The sequence below is a fragment of the Nerophis ophidion genome, linkage group LG04 (assembly GCF_033978795.1).
Source record: "Nerophis ophidion isolate RoL-2023_Sa linkage group LG04, RoL_Noph_v1.0, whole genome shotgun sequence".
In the NCBI taxonomy this organism is placed as follows: Eukaryota; Metazoa; Chordata; class Actinopteri; order Syngnathiformes; family Syngnathidae; genus Nerophis; species Nerophis ophidion.
The window spans coordinates 36,052,385-36,071,574 of NC_084614.1; the positions used below are offsets into that span (position 1 = coordinate 36,052,385).

At 43.5% G+C, this 19,190-nt stretch overlaps 1 protein-coding gene across 2 annotated transcripts in view; it reads left to right on the forward strand.

The window, feature by feature from the left end:
- trpv1 (transient receptor potential cation channel, subfamily V, member 1) overlaps positions 1-19,190 on the forward strand; it is a 57,479-nt gene that overhangs the window by 17,616 nt on the left and 20,673 nt on the right. For both annotated transcript variants that reach the window (XM_061897977.1, XM_061897978.1), the window contains one exon: positions 16,413-16,711. In XM_061897977.1, the coding sequence (XP_061753961.1) occupies positions 16,413-16,711 (299 nt within the window). The remainder of the gene's footprint in view (positions 1-16,412; positions 16,712-19,190) is intronic.

Genomic DNA, 19,190 nt, shown 5'->3' on the forward strand with positions numbered 1-19,190 from the left:
TCCGGTGGTAGAGCGGCCGTGCCAGCAACTTCAGGGATCAAGGTTTGAGCCCAGTTTACGCCATCGTAGTCGCGTCCTTGGGAAAGAGACTTTACCCTTGTCCCTGATGGGTCGTGGTTAGCGCTTTGCATGGCAGCTCCCGCCATCAGTGTGTGAATGTGTGTGTGAATAGGTAAGTGTGGAAATAGTGTCAAAGCACTTGAAGTACCTTGAAAGTACCATTTATCACTAATGCTCAACTGTACGAGTTGCTAACATAGCTACTGTAATTATACAATAACTTGTTATGAGGGATTACTTTCACGCAAATCTGATGTCTGATATAGTTGTTGAAAAACGAACAAGCGTCCAATTGCACTGGCCTACTCCCAACAGCACCCTGGATACTCTATAGTTGAACACGTCTTCACGGATTGTGGCTGATGCTACAAAAGCGAGCTCTAAACTCGCCTGGCATACTCTGTGACACTGCAATGGCGCTCATGTAGAACCCATCGATGTAGATCCCAGGATTGAAGCTTCCCCGGAAAGGACTCCTCCTCCTTTGATACAGGCCCAAACCTGGATCCAACCTTTGTCACACGCAGGGCTGCGCATCTCTGTATGAAGACACAAAGGTTCCATCAACTGTCCACGTACACACATGCCAGTCTACTTGGCCGGTAATGAAGGTCAGAAGCCTTACAAGAGAAACTGGATGTCATGATCTGGCAGATCCGCTGCCGCTTGTCTTCTTTTTGTTGCAGTGCCTGATTTCTGGGTCACTTGGTGTAGCCAACTGCGTGCACACCTGACGCTCATTAACTCCTGACTAATTAAGCTCTCCAGTCCCTTCATTCTGTGCCAGTAGATTCCCGATTATTCACCCTTCCAGTCGTGTACATCTCTTCTGCTTTGGCTCCACTCACGCTTTTTTCCCCATGTGGCTCAGATCCAGCATTGCGGTGTAGTGTTAAGTGTTACCTCTCCCCACTTTCTGTGGGCTAAATCTGCTTCTCACACCTTAAGTGTGCATCTTCAGTATTTTTTTCCCTGACTATTTTTTGAGTGCTCTTTGTGTTGGTCTGTGTTCGGGTCTTACTCCGAATAGAATCTACAGGCCAACATAAACCCGCAGAGAAAGAACTGCGCTCACTGGCCTTCGACATAGTCTTCGCCAGTGGTCACTCCCTGGTCTCAGACATGAACCAAAACAAGATCTACCCCTGCAACCACTATGATATGATACTGAGTTGCTAACGCAATTACTTTTTGTTGGAAGTAATTTTTAACTATAATTAATTACTTTTTTTAAGGTACGATGACCAATATTGCATAGATATATATATATATATGATATACAGTATATATATATGATATACAGTATATATATATATATATATATATATATATATATAAATATATATATATATGTATATATATGTATATATATATACATATACATATGTATATGTATATGTATATGTATATGTATATATATATATATGTATATATATACATATACGTATGTATGTGTGTATACATATATGTATATATATATATATATATATATATATATATATATATATATATATATGGATGTGTATATATATATATGTTTATGTATATATATATGGATGGATATACATATCATAGTGGTTGGGCGGCATAGCTCGGTTGGTAGAGTGGCTGTGCCAGCAACTCGAGGGTTGCAGGTTCAATTCCCGCTTCCGCCATCCTAGTCACTGCCGTTGTGTCCTTGGGCAAGACACTTTACCCACCTGCTCCCAGTGCCACCCACACTGGATTAAATGTAACTTAGATATTGGGTTTCACTATGTAAAGCGCGTTGAGTCACTCGAGAAAAGCGCTATATAAATATAATTCACATATACACATATTAACACATATATATAGATATTTGGATGTATATATAGATATGTATATACATACACACATATACATATACATATACATATATATATATATATCCATCCATCCATCCATCCATCCATCCATCATCTTCCGCTTATCCGAGGTCGGGTCGCGGGGGCAGCAGCCTAAGCAGGGAAGCCCAGACTTCCCTATCTCCAGCCACTTCGTCTAGCTCTTCCCGGGGGATTCCGAGGCGTTCCCAGGCCAGCCGGGAGACATAGTCTTTCCAACGTGTCCTGGGTCTTCCCCGTGGCCTCCTACCAGCTGGACGTGCCCTAAACACATCCCTAGGGAGGCGTTCGGGTGGCATCCTGACCAGATGCCCGAACCACCTCATCTGGCTCCTCTCGATGTGGAGGAGCAGCGGCTTTACGTTGAGCTCCTCCCGGATGGCAGAGCTTCTCACCCTATCTCTAAGGGAGAGCCCCGCCACCCGGCGGAGGAAACTCATTTCGGCCGCTTGTACCCGTGATCTTATCCTTTCGGTCATGACCCAAAGCTCATGACCATAGGTGAGGATGGGAACGTAGATCGACCGGTAAATTGAGAGCTTTGCCTTCCGGCTCAGCTCCTTCTTCACCACAACGGATCGATACAACGTCCGCATTACTGAAGACGCCGCACCGATCCGCCTGTCGATCTCACGATCCACTCTTCCCCCACTCGTGAACAAGACTCCTAGGTACTTGAACTCCTCCACTTGGGGCAGGGTCTCCTCCCCAACCCGGAGATGGCACTCCACCCTTTTCCGGGCGAGAACCATGGACTCGGACTTGGAGGTGCTGATTCTCATTCCGGTCGCTTCACACTCGGCTGCGAACCGATCCAGTGAGAGCTGAAGATCCCGGCCAGATGAAGCCATCAGGACTACATCATCTGCAAAAAGCAGAGACCTAATCCCGTGGCCACCAAACCGGAACCCCTCAACGCCTTGACTGCGCCTAGAAATTCTGTCCATAAAAGTTATGAACAGAATCGGTGACAAAGGACAGCCTTGGCGGAGTCCAACCTTCACTGGAAACGTGTCCGACTTACTGCCAGCAATGCGGAACAAGCTCTGACACTGATCATACAGGGAGCGGACTGCCACAATAAGACATTCCGATACCCCATACTCTCTGAGCACTCCCCACAGGACTTCCCGAGGGACACGGTCGAATGCCTTCTCCAAGTCCACAAAGCACATGTAGACTGGTTGGGCAAACTCCCATGCACCCTCAAGAACCCTGCCGAGAGTATAGAGCTGGTCCACAGTTCCACGACCAGGACGAAAACCACACTGTTCCTCCTGAATCCGAGGTTCGACTATCCGGCGAAGCCTCCTCTCCAGTACACCTGAATAAACCTTACCGGGAAGGCTGAGGAGTGTGATCCCACGATAGTTGGAACACACCCTCCGGTCCCCCTTCTTAAAGAGAGGGACCACCACCCCGGTCTGCCAATCCAGAGGTACCGCCCCCGATGTCCACGCGATGCTGCAGAGTCTTGTCAACCAAGACAGCCCCACAGCATCCAGAGCCTTAAGGAACTCCGGGCGGATCTCATCCACCCCCGGGGCCTTGCCGCCGAGGAGCTTTTTAACTACCTCAGCGACCTCAGCCCCAGAAATAGGAGAGTCCACTACAGATTCCCCAGGCACCGCTTCCTCAAAGAAAGACGTGTTGGTGGGATTGAGGAGGTCTTCGAAGTATTCCCTCCACCGATCCACAACATCCGCAGTCGAAGTCAGCAGAACACCATCCGCACCATACACGGTGTTGATAGTGCACTGCTTCCCCTTCCTGAGGCGCCGTATGGTGGTCCAGAATCGCTTCGAAGCCGTCCGGAAGTCGTTTTCCATGGCTTCCCCGAACTCTTCCCATGTCCGAGTTTTTGCCTCCGCGACCGCTAAAGCTGCACACCGCTTGGCCCGTCGGTACCCGTCCACTGCCTCCGGAGTCCTATGAGCCAAAAGAACCCGATAGGACTCCTTCTTCAGCTTGACGGCATCCCTCACTGCTGGTGTCCACCAACGGGTTCTGGGATTACCACCACGACAGGCACCAACAACCTTGCGGCCACAGCTCCAATCAGCCGCCTCGACAATAGAGGTTCGGAACATGGTCCACTCGGACTCAATGTCCCGCACCTCCCTCGTGACATGTTCAAAGTTCTCCCGGTGGTGTGAATTGAAACTCTCTCTGACAGGAGACTCTGCCAGACGTTCCCAGCAGACCCTCACAATGCGCTTGGGCCTGCCAGGTCTGTCCGGCATCCTCCCCCACCATCGCAGCCAACTCACCACCAGGTGGTGATCGGTAGAAAGCTCCGCCCCTCTCTTCACCCGAGTGTCCAAAACATAAGGCCGCAAATCCGATGACACAACTACAAAGTCGATCATGGAACTGCGGCCTAGGGTGTCCTGGTGCCAAGTGCACATATGGACACCCTTATGTTTGAACATGGTGTTTGTTATCGACAAACTGTGACGAGCACAAAAGTCCAATAACAAAACACCACTCGGGTTTAGATCCGGGCGACCATTCTTCCCAATCACGCCTCTCCAGGTTTCACTGTCGTTGCCAACATGAGCGTTGAAGTCTCCCAGTAGGACAAGGGAATCACCCGGGGGAGCACTTTCCAGTATTCCCTCGAGTGTACCCAAAAAGGGTGGGTATTCTGAACTGCTGTTTGGTGAGTAAGCACAAACAACAGTCAGGACCCGTCCCCCCACCCGAAGGCGAAGGGAAGCTACCCTCTCGTCCACTGGGTTGAACTCAAACGTACAGGCTTTGAGCCGGGGGGCACCCAGAATTGCCACCCCAGCCCGTCGCCTCTCACTGCCGGCAACGCCAGAGTGGAAGAGGGTCCAGTCCCTCTCGAGAGAACTGGTTCCAGAGCCCTTGCTGTGCGTCGAGGTGAGTCCGACTATATCCAGCCGGAACTTCTCTACCTCGCGCACTAGCTCAGGCTCCTTCCCCCCCAGTGAGGTGACGTTCCACGTCCCAAGAGCTAGCTTCTGTAGCCGAGGATCGGACCGCCAAGTGCCCTGCCTTCGGCTGCCGCCCAGCTCACAATGCACCCGACCTCTATGGCCCCTCCTATGAGTGGTGAGCCCATTGGAGGGATGACCCACGTTGCCTCTTCGGGCTGTGCCCGGCCGGGCCCCATGGGAACAGGCCCGACCACCAGGCGCTCGCCATCGTGCCCCAACTCCGGGCCTGGCTCCAGAGCGGGGCCCCGGTGACCCACGTCCGGGCGAGGGAAATCTGGGTTCATTTCGTTGTAATTCCATAGAAGTCTTTGAGCTGCTCTTTGTCTGATCACTATATATATATATATATATATATATATATATATATATATATATATATATATATATATATATATATATATATATATATATAATACACATGTACACACACATATATATACACATATATATGTATATATGTATATATATTATATATATATATGTGTATACATATATATATATATGTATATGTATGTATGTATATATGTATATGTATGTTTATATATGTATATGTATATATATGTATATATGTAATGTACAAATACATGTACTGTATAAATATATATATATATATATAAATATATATATATATATGTGTGTGTGTGTGTGTGTGTGTGTATGTATGCAATTTTGGTCATCGTACCTTAAAAAAAGTAATTAATTATAGTTAAAAATTACTTCCAACAAAAAGTAATTGCGTTAGCAACTCAGTTACCTCATTGTAAGAGTAACTCGTTACTCAGAAAAGTAACTGACATGTTATTTTTTAATTGTGTTATTTTATACGCTATAATGTTGATAACATCGTTAATATCAAATATTTTTATATCAACTGATTGAAGAATAAAAACACTTTATACAATATTTTAGAATATTTGGCATTTATCTGATCTCAATACTGTAGATTGCAGTGTGCCATATGAAATGCATGATATTACATTTTTTTAAAGAAAATATTCCGTAAAGTAACAATATTGAATGTAAACATAGGTAAAAAGACACCAAAGAGCTTTTGGCCTTTAAGTAGTACAATAAAAAATACAGGTAAAAAAAAAAGTATCCTTCATCCACATTTTATCAACCATCACAACAATCATCTTGATGGCTTAATTCTTCAATTGTATTTAACCTTGGGTAGGACTTCACACACTATAGTCAATATTTTCAAAACTGAAAAGTACAGCAGTCTTATAAATAATACAAACACAATCTTCTCAAACTAATTAATCAGGTCAGCTGCATCATGCCTCAAAGTTTATGTATTCTCCACTCATTTACACATAGAAACTTAAAAACAAGTTTTGATGCTTTGCCTCTGGCTAAACAGTTATGTATGTGTGTTGTGAAACGGAGTTACCATGCATCCTTTCATCCTTTGTTGATGAGAATGGTAGAAGCAGCAAATACACATACAGTATATTGCCAAAAGTATTTGGCCACCCATCCAAATGATCAGAATCAGGTGTCCTAAACACTTGGCCCAGCCACAGGTGTATAAAATCACGTACTTAGGCATAGAGACTGTTTCTACAAACATTTGTGAAAGAATGGGCCGCTCTCAGGAGCTCAGTGATTTCCAGCGTGGAACTGTCATAGGATGCCACCTGTGCAACCAATCCAGTCGTGACATTTTCATCCATCCATCCGTTTTTTAACGCGTGTCCCTTTCGGGGTGGCGGGGGTGCTTGAGCCTATCTCAACTGCATTCGGGCGGAAGGCGGTGTACACCCTGGACAAGTCGCTATATCATCACAGGGCCAACACAGATATCCTCGCTCAAAAATATTCCAAAGTCAACTGTGGATGACAGAGTCTCAGATAACCAAGGGATAAACAGGGAAGTCCTTATTTGCTGCCCCTGGTTTGTCTTTGCACATGTCAATGTTTACATATGTATGCACACTAAATAAACACAAAATCCGTACTTTGGAGCAATGTTCACAGACTCTATTATTTGGCTTGTTAGCTTCCCATCGCAGGCATGATGGTGTGGTTGACGGAAGAGTTGTTTGATGTTGGATGCTGGAAAATGTTTGATGCGTTGCAACAGTCTTTCTAAATGCATTGCTGCAGCTCACAGATTTTTGTGCACGTCGTGCAAAACGCGTGTGCGGCAGTGCTCGGTAAGTGTTGCCGAGGTGTCGAGAGTGGCGGGATGTGAGGATGATGAGAGGTGAGGTGTGTGGGTGTGTTCAGGGGTTAAAATACATGCCTGTTGGTCACTAATTCGTTGTCATGATCAGTGCAGTGCAAGGCCTGGTTTCTGGGTAATTTTCTCTTGACTCCAAGTTATTCAGTTCCTTCACTCTGCACCAGTAAATTTCCTGATGTTTCACCCTTCAAGTCATGTACATCTCCTCTGCTTAGGCTCCACTCACGCTTCTCGTTCCCTGTAGCTCAGTCCCAGCTTTGCGGTTATAGAATAAAATAGAATAGAAAGTACTGTACTTTATTGATCCCTAGGGGAAATTCAGCACCACAGTTTGCTCACAATAATCAATCAATCAATCAATGTTTACTTATATAGCTCTAAATCACTAGTGTCTCAAAGGGCTGCACAAACCACCACGACATCCTCGGTAGGCCCACATAAGGGCAAGGAAAACTCACACCCAGTGGGACATCGGTGACAATAATGACCCAGTGGGACGTCGGTGACAATAATGACTATGAGAACCTTAGAGAGGAGGAAAGCAATGGATGTCGAGCGGGTCTAACATGATACTGTGAAAGTTCAATCCACAATGGATCCAACACAGTCGCGAGAGTCCAGTCCAAAGCGGATCCAACTCAGCAGCGAGAGTCCCGTTCACAGCGGAGCCAGCAGGAAACCATCCCAAGCGGAGGCGGATCAGCAGCGCAGAGATGTCCCCAGCCGATACACAGGCAAGCAGTACATGGCCACCGGATCGGACCGGACCCCCTCCACAAAGGAGAGTGGGACATAGAAGAAAAAGAAAAGAAACGGCAGATCAACTGATCTAAAAAGGGAGTCTATTTAAAGGCTAGAGTATACAAATGAGTTTTAAGGTGAGACTTAAATGCTTCTACTGAGGTGGCATCTCCAACTGTTACCGGGAGGGCATTCCAGAGTACTGGAGCCCGAACGGAAAACGCTCTATAGCCCGCAGACTTTTTTTGGGCTTTGGGAATCACTAACAAGCCGGAGTCCTTTGAACGCAGATTTCTTGCCGGGACATATGGTACAATACAATCGGCAAGATAGGATGGAGCTAGACCGTGTAGTATTTTATACGTAAGTAGTAAAACCTTAAAGTCACATCTTAAGTGCACAGGAAGCCAGTGCAGGTGAGCCAGTACAGGAGTAATGTGATCAAACTTTCTTGTTCTTGTTAAAAGTCTAGCAGCCGCATTTTGTACCAACTGTAATCTTTTAATGCTAGACATGGGGAGACCCGAAAATAATACGTTACAGTAGTCGAGGCGAGACGTAACAAACGCATGGATAATGATCTCAGCGTCTTTAGTGGACAGAATGGAGCGAATTTTAGCGATATTACGGAGATGAAAGAAGGCCGTTTTAGTAACGCTTTTAATGTGTGCCTCAAAGGAGAGAGTTGGGTCGAAGATAATACCCAGATTCTTTACCGTGTCGCCTTGTTTAATTGTTTGGTTGTCAAATGTTAGAGTTGTATTATTAAATAGAGTTCGGTGTCTAGCAGGACCGATAATCAGCATTTCCGTTTTTTTGGCGTTGAGTTGCAAAAAGTTAGCGGACATCCATTGTTTAATTTCATTAAGACACGCCTCCAGCTGACTACAATCCGGCGTGTTGGTCAGCTTTAGGGGCATGTAGAGTTGGGTGTCATCAGCATAACAGTGAAAGCTAACACCGTATTTGCGTATGATGTCACCTAGCGGCAGCATGTAGATGCTGAAGAGTGCAGGGCCAAGGACCGAACCCTGGGGAACTCCACACGTTACCTTAACGTAGTCCGAGGTCACATTGTTATGGGAGACACACTGCATCCTATCAGTAAGATAAGAGTTAAACCAAGACAGGGCTAAGTCTGACATACCAATTCGTGTTTTGATACGTTCTAATAAAATATTATGATCGACGGTATCGAAAGCAGCGCTAAGATCGAGGAGCAGCAACATAGATGACGCATCAGAATCCATCGTTAGCAATAGATCATTAGTCATTTTTGCGAGGGCTGTCTCCGTCGAGTGATTTGCCCTGAAACCGGATTGAAAGGTTTCACATAGATTGTTAGACGCTAAGTGTTCATTTAACTGCTCCGCAACAATTTTTTCGAGGATTTTTGAAATAAAGGGAAGGTGAGACACCGGTCGGTAGTTTACCATGAGGTCAGGATCGAGGTTAGGTCTTTTAAGAAGAGGATGAATAACCGCTTTTTTGAATGCTAGGGGAACAGTGCCCGAGGAAAGTGATAAGTTTATAATATTTAGCACTGATGGACCTAATAATACAAAGAGCTCCTTGATCAGTTTCCCAGGAAGAGGGTCAAGTAAACATCTTGTTTGTTTTATTCCATTTACACGTTGTAACAATTCCTCTAATGTTATTTCCTCAAAACGAGAGAAACTATTTTGGAGGGCAGTATCCGCCGTATATACAATCGTGTCAGTGTTAATAGAACCCCGTTGTAGCTGGGACGCATTGTCTTTAATCTCCTTTCTAATGACTTCAATTTTCTTACTAAAGAATTGCATAAAGTCATCAGCTGAGTGGGTGGAGCTACTGGAAGGAGTCCCTTGTTGGGTTAGCGATGCTACCGTACTAAACAAAAATTTAGGATCGTTTTTATTACGGTGGATGAGATTTGAGTAATAATTAGCTTTAGCTAAGGTAAGCATGCGTTTATAAGTTATTAAACCATCACTAAATGCTTGATGGTGCACCTCAAGTTTAGTCGTGCGCCATTTGCGTTCCAGCTTTCTGCATAATAATTTCTGAGCTCTAGTTTCTTCTGTAAACCACGGGGTGCGCTTTTTTGGAGCCTTTTTTAACTTTAGCGGTGCTATGTTATCAATGGTTTCGCGCAGGGCGTCGTTAAAGTTGTTAGTGAGGTTATCAATAGAGCCCACATACTTTGGGAATGGTGCCATTACCGAGGGCAGTAGGTCAGCAAGAGTTGTCGTTGTGGCCGTATTAATGTTGCGGCTGCTATAGCAGTTATTATTATTATTAGTTTGACGAACATGCGTCTGAACCTCGAATTTTATAAGGTAATGATCGGACAATACTTTAGTATACGGGAGTATCGTAACTTTGGAAGCGGTGATACCCCTGACAAGCACTAGGTCTATCGTATTACCGTTGCGATGCGTGGGTTCATTTATTATTTGTGTGAGACCACAGCTATCAATTATAGTCTGGAGCGCTACGCACGGTGGGTCCGATGGGGTATTCATATGGATATTAAAGTCCCCCATTATGATTATATTATCGGCGTGTGTCACTAGATCAGCAACGAACTCTGAGAATTCATTGATAAAGTCCGAACAGGGCCCTGGGGGGCGGTAGATAACAGCCAGGTGTAGAGGCAGTGGTGTGACAGACCTCATAGTAAGCACCTCAAACGATTTATATTTATTATTTATGTTAGGACTAAGGTTAAAGTTTTCGTTGTATATTAGTGCGACCCCCCCACCCCTTTTAAGCGGACGGGCAATATGCGCATGTGTAAAGTTAGGAGGACATGCCTCATTTAGCGCAAAAAAGTCGTTTGGTTTAAGCCAGGTTTCACTGAGACCGATGACGTTAAGATTGTTGTCTCTGATGATATCATTAACTAACAACATTTTGGGAGACAATGATCTTATGTTTAAAAAACCTATATTATAGGTAGTGGGCTGTTTTAGGGAATTTTTGATCAAATTATCCGTAGTAGCAATATTAATAATGTTGTGTTTATTATGCCCAGTGCATTTAGTATAGTTACGACCATATCTAGGAATTGATACGACGGGAATGTTCCGATTGTTTGATTGTTGCTTTGATAAACTGCACGCATCATGGTTAGCCTCCTCAGTAACGGGGATTTTCCGATTGTTTGTTTGTTGCTTTGATAAACTGCACGCATCATAGTTAGCCACCTCAGTAAAACACATGTCCAACTCTGAAACACTCAAAGCAGAAAAAACTTGTTCTAATTTAACTGACTCCTTACCCAGACCAGTAGTCTCGCATCCTTTATTTAAATCCGTCTTCAGGGTGGAGGGAAGTGGTGTTCTGTGGGGATTAGCCTTCTGCTTTGTTTTTAGCCCCGCTCGACATCCGCGTTTCCGATCACACCGCTGGCGTCTGCTCCGTAGACGGCCCCCGCTGCTACTAGACTCCGCTGCTTCACAGGCCGCTGGATGTAGCCGCCGACGTATCCCCATGCTAGTTAGCATGTTTAGCACGCCCGCGTCTATCAGTCCAAAACGGCCCGATATGTCCATATCCAGAAGTGTCTGGCGGTCGTACGTGATCACGGAGTGACCACGATGCGAGCCAGCCATGAAGTCTGCAGAACTGTCCGGCATTTCCGCCAAATGTTCCATCTTTAGCAAGAGCACCGCAGTGTCGCAGCCCGTCCGGGCGCCGCCATCTTGCCATCATAAACAATAATAATAATAAATAATATATAATATATGTTATATATATAATATACAGTATAATATATGAATAATATAAATATATTCTACATATATTCTACATTTAAGTGCAGTCAAGAAGGAACATATACATTATACAGTCTGATGGCTGTCAGTATGAAGGACCTCCTGTGTCGTTCCGTGTTGCTTTTAGGGAGTCTGAGCCTTCCACTGAATGTGCTCATTCTCTCCGCAAGGTCCAAGTGTAGTGGGTGGGAGGTGTTGTCCATAATGGCTAGGAGTTTTGCTAGACTTCTCTCTGACACCACCGCCAGAGAGTCTAGCTCCACTCCCACCACGTTACTGGCCTTCTCTAGCAACTTTTCCAGTCTGTATGTGTCCCTCACTCTCAGCCCGCTTCCCCAGCAAGCCACGGCGTACAAGAAGGCGCCCGCCACTACCGACTCGTAGAGCATCTTCAACATCTTTGTACAGACGTTGAAGGATCCCAGCGTGTTTTGACCCATTCAGCTTGTTGTCGATGTGTACTATGAGGTATTTATAATCTTCAACCATGTCCACATCGACCCCCCTGATGGAAACCGGGTCACCGGAGTACTCCTCCTCCTTCCCAGGTCCACAACCAGCTTCTTGGTCTTCGTCACATTGAGCTGGAGGATGTTCTTTCCACACCATGTGACAAAGTCCTCAACCAGTGCCCTGTATTCCTCATCATCACCATCCTCAATACACCTCACTATCGCAGAGTCATCAGAAAACTTCTGAAGGTGGCAGGACTCTGACTGATAGTGGAAATCAGGGGTGTAAATGGTGAAGAGGAAGGGGGAGAGGACTGTATCCTGGGGGGCCCCGGTGTTGCTGACCAGCCTGTCAGACACACAGTCCTGCAGTCGAACGTACTGTGGTCTGTCAGTGAGGTAATCTACAACCCAGGACACCAAGGGGGCCTCCACCTACATGGTCTCCAACTTCACACCCAGTAGCCCAGGCCGTTTAGTATCGAAAGCACTGGAGAAGTAAAAAAAAAAATGACCCTCACACTCCTTGCAGGCTTGTCCAGGTGGGTGTGGGCTCGGTTCAGCAATAAAAGAACTGCGTCCTCCTCTCCCAGTCGTGGCTGGTAGGCGAATTGGAGTGGGTCCAGGTGGGGCTTGACTGTAGGGCGGAGTTGTTCCATATCATGGTCTTCATGATATGGGAGGTTAGAGCCACCGGCCTGTTGTCCTTTGACTATGGTGTTAATTATTATTCTCCACACCTTCTGTGTGTGTGTTTTCCAGCCTCATTTTTTTTTCACTCCGTTTTGAGTCCTCTTTTTGTTATTGTTCTTGTATATTTTTCTGCCCTGTGTTGGGGTCCTACTTCGGCTAAGCCGATCATGACAACCAATTTACGAAAATGAATATGTGGCCACATTTCGATACCCCTGTTGTTGCACGTGACGTCATGCACCAGCTCAAGCACTTAGAAACAAGCAGTAAAGCACTCAGAGCATCCTCAGCCAGACTGCCTATAATTAAATTAGCTTTTTTTCATGCCAACAAAATAAGGAGAAGGCACTCGAAAGTACAGTAAAATGCACTACCTCAAGGTTAATTTACATTGGATTTGCCATTGACATGCTCCTGAGAAGCCTTAGTGATTTTACATGGCGATTTCAACACCTCCATATTTGGTAATGAAAATTGAAAATTAAATGCACGTTACAATCAGATAGGTGTTTTATAAGTACAATACTTATAATATAAACACTCTGTTGGCTTCAAAAAAAGAAAATACTAGTACATTCAACTTAATGGCAAATACTACCTGACTAAAGCAACACACTGTACACTCATCATCACCATGTGCGGCCACTCGAACGAGTATGGTAGGGGTGTATCCCTTTATGGACGATGACTGCGTGATTTTATTTAACGTGGGGAGACTAGTTCACAGACCCAGATCCTTGACAGAATCGGGTCAGGCTCCAGTGGCATGGAGTCCAAGACGAGTGGGGACCCTTTTCTGCTGCAGCATTCTTCCGTCATCACAGCCGCTGTGGTAGTTCTTAAATCTACCGTTTTCCACCTGCTCTGCCTTTGAGGTCTTCACCGTATCCCTGGCTAGGGCGCAGTCAGGTACTAAGCCTTTGCCAAAGGCCACTTGGGGTAACATTAGTAAAGGAGTTAATCTTCCTAGTGCCCCAAGACCCCATAGAAGAGCCTCCACTGCCGGATGCACTTTAACATCATGCCCAGGACACACTGTACACTACTGCCATCTAACAACTTGGAATTGCAACTACATGTACAGTCTGTTATTATAATACTTGCAAATTAGACAGACATGTAAGAAGACAAGAAAACAACTTGACAGCACAGTTCAGTTTAAAATGTTTTTTTTTTTTTGTTTTTTTTTAACAATCAACATTATGAACGCATTCGAACACACAGACACAAAAGTCCCAAAAATTGGTACCGTTAAGTACCGATATCGAGTCCAAGGTAGCAGGAATTGGTACCTATCCCTACTTGTTTGACATCAATCTAGAACGGGGTTGGCAACCCGCGGCTCTGCAACCGTATGCGGCTCTTTAGCGCCGCCCGAGTGGCTTTCTGGAGCTTTTTCAAAAATATATGAAAAATGGAAAAAGATGAGGGGGGAAAAAAAACATATTCTTTGTTTTAATATGGTTTCTGTAGGAGGACAAACATGACACAAACCTCCCTAATTGTTATAAAGCGCACTGTTTATATTAAACATGCTTCACTGATTCGAGTATTTGGCGAGCGCCGTTTTGTCCTACTAATTTTGGCGGTCCTTGAACTCACCGTAGTTTGTTTACATGTATAACGTTCTTCGACTTGCCAATACGTGTTTTATGCCACTTCTTTTTCTGTCTCTTTTTGTCCACCAAACTTTTAACGTTGTGCATAAATGCGCAAAGGTGAGTTTTATTGATGTTATTGACTTGTGTGGAGTGCTAATTAGACATATTTGGTCAGTGCATGACTGCAAGCTAATCGATGCTAACATGCCATTTAGGCTAACTGTATGTACATATCGCATCATTATGCCTCATTTGTAGCTATATTTGAGCTCATTTAGTTTCCTTTAAGTCCTCATAATTCAATTTATATCTCATGACACACTATCTGTATGTAATATGGCTTGTAATTTTTTTGCGTCTCCAGACAGATTTGTTTTTGTATTTTTGGTCCAATAAGGCTCTTTCAACATTTTTGGTTGCCAACCCTTGATCTAGAAGTTATGTGTTTTGCAAACTGTGAACAAACTGTTAAAAAACATTGTTGAGGCACAAGAAAGGTGACAGTGCTCACATTCTAAAAGTGCTAAAACTAGGGATGTTCCGATACAACTTTTTCACTTCCGATACGATACCGATATTATAGCTTGAGTATTGGCCGATACCGATATCAATACGTTACGATATAGGCACGAAACATACATATATTTATTCCTTATTTTGTTGTGTGGAATGTTAGAAAAGGCTTGATAAAGTGATGTTACTGTTACTGATGTTGTAGTGTTAAAACAGAAAACAATAGTCAGCAAGAGTAGGTATAGGAAAAACTGACCCATTTATTATTCACCAATTGGTTACATAAATTTTAACCTTTAACATAAGAGTATTACCTCAACAAATCCAATAAAAACTAAATGTTATATTTAAAGTGCAAAATAACCACTAATACCAGCATAATTATATGATTGAATAGAATACATTAAAAATAAATGAGAAGACCCTGAAAAATAACGTAAATAAATCCAATAAAAAACATTTAAAAAAAAAACTTTTTAAAATGCAAACAATTCAAGTTCACTTCAGTTATTTTTTTACTGTCTGCATATGTTGGAAACAACTGTGGGCAGGGACAAAAACAACACAATATTGTCCACTGTCCAACTGCTCTAAGTTAAGAGTTCACAGCTCCAGTTTCACTGACTGACTATGCCCAAAACAATGTAGTAATTACTCTTAGTCTTCACTGAAGAATAGTGTTAACACAATAAACATATCACTCTAATAACAAGAGCATTAAACATATAATAATCAGTCAGTGCTGACTACCTTCACTACTCCTCCTCCTCCTTCTCCACTTTCTGCAGTCCGAGCATAATGTGGAGATTTTTTTTTAAGAAGATAAGCATTTCGGCATGCTGTGCTGTTTTGTCTACAATGTAGTGGCGGCTAGGAATAATGTAGCGAGGTTCGAGGTGCTCCATTAAGCGTTTAAACAATAAACTGGACTACGTTTTCTGTTATGGCCATTGCCTTTTTGCTGTCCCGTGGTAGTTTGTCACGTCTTGCAAAGCTTTCGGCCAGCGTTGGTTGCTGAAGCGAGCCAGAGGTTTGTTGCTTCGCCTTGATGCTCTCGCGAAAATCCTCATGTTCTTTTTTGTGGTGTTTGTTCAAATGTGCGATGAGGTTGCTTGTATTGAACCTTCCCGGATCTGTCCCTCCACGGGAGACTCGCGCCTGACAAATGTTGCATTTGGCGGCAACGTCTTTGTCCGAGTGTACGTTAAAATACTTCCACACAACCGACCTCACTACACTTTGCTGCAAGCACACGCGTTGTCGTTGTTGTGATCACGTGGGCTGTGGATGCTGGATCAGAGACGCTCGTCTTCCGCGGCTGGCACCAACGTGTTGGAGTGTGATCAAACCAGAGTCACCTATTATAGAAGTGCTGCAGCGACAAATGGACAGCTTATATCGGAGCGCTTATATCGGAGTTTTTAGATTCAGTCCGATAAAATCAGATATTCACCTTTTTGGCTAATACTGGACTGATTTCCGATATCAATATCGGTTCGGGACATCCCTAGCTAAAACAAACTTTAATAAAAGTTTTTCAAATAAAAATGAATTGTTTTTTTTGTTTCTCAGGTGAGCTGCCTTTGTCTCTGGCTGCGTGCACAAATCAGCCTGACATGGTGACCTTCCTCCTGGACAATGACTACCAGCAGGCCAATGCAAATATGGCCGACTCTCAGGGCAATACGGTGCTGCACGCCTTGGTGGTGATAGCCGACAACACCAAGGAGAACACCGACTTCATCACCAATATGTATGACTTCATCCTGACCACCACTGCCCGACTCAGACCCAAAGTCAACCTGGAGGAGACCGAAAACAACAGCAGGTTGACGCCTTTTAAACTGGCTGCCAAGACCGGAAAAAGTGAGGTAAGAAGTTTTCTTGATACAACATTATATAGACTCAAACAATTTAGTAGTGCAAGAAATCTTTTTGTTTTGCTAAGAAATATACGGCTCACAGTTTGATACACTGCAGATGACACAATTGCAGTACTACCGTATTTTTCGGCGTATAAGTCGCTGCGGAGTATAAGTTGCACCTGCCGAAATTGCATAATAAAGAAGGAAAAAACGTATATAAGTCGCACTAGAGTATAAGTCGCTTTTTTGGGGGAAATTTATCTGATAAAATCCAACACTAAGAATAGACATTTGAAAGGAAATTTAAAATAAATAAGGACTAGTCAACAACAGGCTGAATAAGTGTACATTATATGACACATAAATAACCAACTGAGAAGGTGCCTGGTATGTTAACCTAACATACTATGGTAAGAGTCATTCAAATAACTATAACATATAGAACATGCTATACGTTTACCAAACAATCTGTCACTCCTAATTGCTAAATCCCATGAAATCTTATACGTCTAGTCTCTTACATGAACGAGCTAAATAATATCATTTGATATTTTACGGTAATGTGTTAATAATTTCACACATAAGTCGCTCCTGAGTATAAGTCGCACCCCCGGCCAAACTATGAAAAAAACTGCGACTTATAGTCCGAAAAATACGGTAACTCTAATGTGATGGAGGAATTGTGTGCAAATGCTGAACTGAAATGCTAACAGGCAGCCTGTTGGCCAAAATATGGGACTCGTAAGACACGTACCAGCAAAATTAGCAAAACATAATAGCATGTTAACGCTACCATGCAAGCAGAGCATTTTGAGGTTCAAGCGGTTGAAATCAGATGAGAAATGTATTACACTTTTTAATGAGAGAATAATGGTGTGCTCTTTTAACTTCGGATGTTGGAAGTCGGAGCTGCTATTGACGCCACAGCCCAGTTATGATCCTTCCAGTTACAAAGTCGGAAATCAAGTCGCCCACATTCACAAAATGTATTCTTGCGCTTGCCTTATTTGAATATAAACAACTTATGGAAAAATATGCACTCCTTCTGCAACCTTCAAACAACACGGCTCCCGTCCAAAGGCAAAACCTAGTAACTCACTTCTAGCTGATTTTGCGCAAACAAAGGAAAACCAATCTATCTTGATGCTGTCTTACAAAGATTTACAAAGTCATCAAACTTATAGATGTTTTCTTGAGCTTTCATTTTCTTGCCGATTGAGCAATGGATTTAATCTGCTCTCATGAACGTGTGTCCTTTCGCCAGATATTTTATCACAATCTCGGGTGGGCCCCATTCTGCGTTTGCACATTGAGCAAGAGCCGTGTACAGCGTCCAGTTTTTATTTTGACCTCCACAGTTATCTGCCCAAAAGAGTATGCAAGGGGAAGAATCAAGAACAATACATTTAATGAAGGTGCTTGCAACGCCCTGGGCCAATCTTCCAAATATCCCCTCGTGCCATAATATCACATAATCAGGTTGACCGTCGGCCCCCATTCGTGAAAATGTCTCATTAAAGACAATAAGGCGACTGACAAAGAAGCTCCGATTGGTCCCTTGAGATACTAGGTTTTTTTGTTGTATCTACGCAGTTATGTGGTAGTAGCTAGGTCCTGCCATGCGCGTAACAGCTTACTTACGGAACAAATGACAATATCGCATACACTAATGTAAAGCATATCACCTAGGAACTCCAAAATTATTGTCAGCTCAGTTTTGACCAAAATTGAGTTACTGGGTTTTGCCTTTGGACGGGAGACGGTTGATGAAGAGGAAACAGAGACGCTATTGCTAGCAATTACAACGTATAAAACACAAATCAATTTAGTTACACCACAGTGACATTACCATAAATATATCATAAAAAATATATATTTTATATTTTTGTATATTTATATACAAACCCCGCTTCCATATGAGTTGGGAAATTGTGTTAGATGTAAATATAAACGGAATACAATGATTTGCAAATCATTTTCAACCCATATTCAGATAAATATGCTACAACGACAACATATTTGATGTTCAAACTGATAAACATTTTTTTTTTTTTTGCAAATAATCATTAAATTTAGAATTTGATGCCAGCAACACGCGACAAAGAAGTTGGGAAAGGTGGCAACAAATACTGATAAAGTTGAAGAATGCTCATCAAACCCTTATTTGGAACATCCCACAGGTGTGCAGGCTAATTGGGAACAGGTGGGGACCATGATTGGGTATAAAAACGGCTTCCCAAAAAATGTTCAGTCTTTCACAAGAAAGGATGGGGCGAGGTACACCCCTTTGTCCACAAATGCGTGAGCAAATAGTCAAACAGTTAAAGAACAATGTTTCTCAAAGTGCAATTGTACAGTAAAGTACTATCGACTATCTATTTGCAAGAAATGTAGGGATTTCAACATCTATGGTCCATAATATCATCGAAAGGTTCAGAGAATCTGGAGAAATCACTCCACGTAAGCGGCATGTCAGAAAACCAAC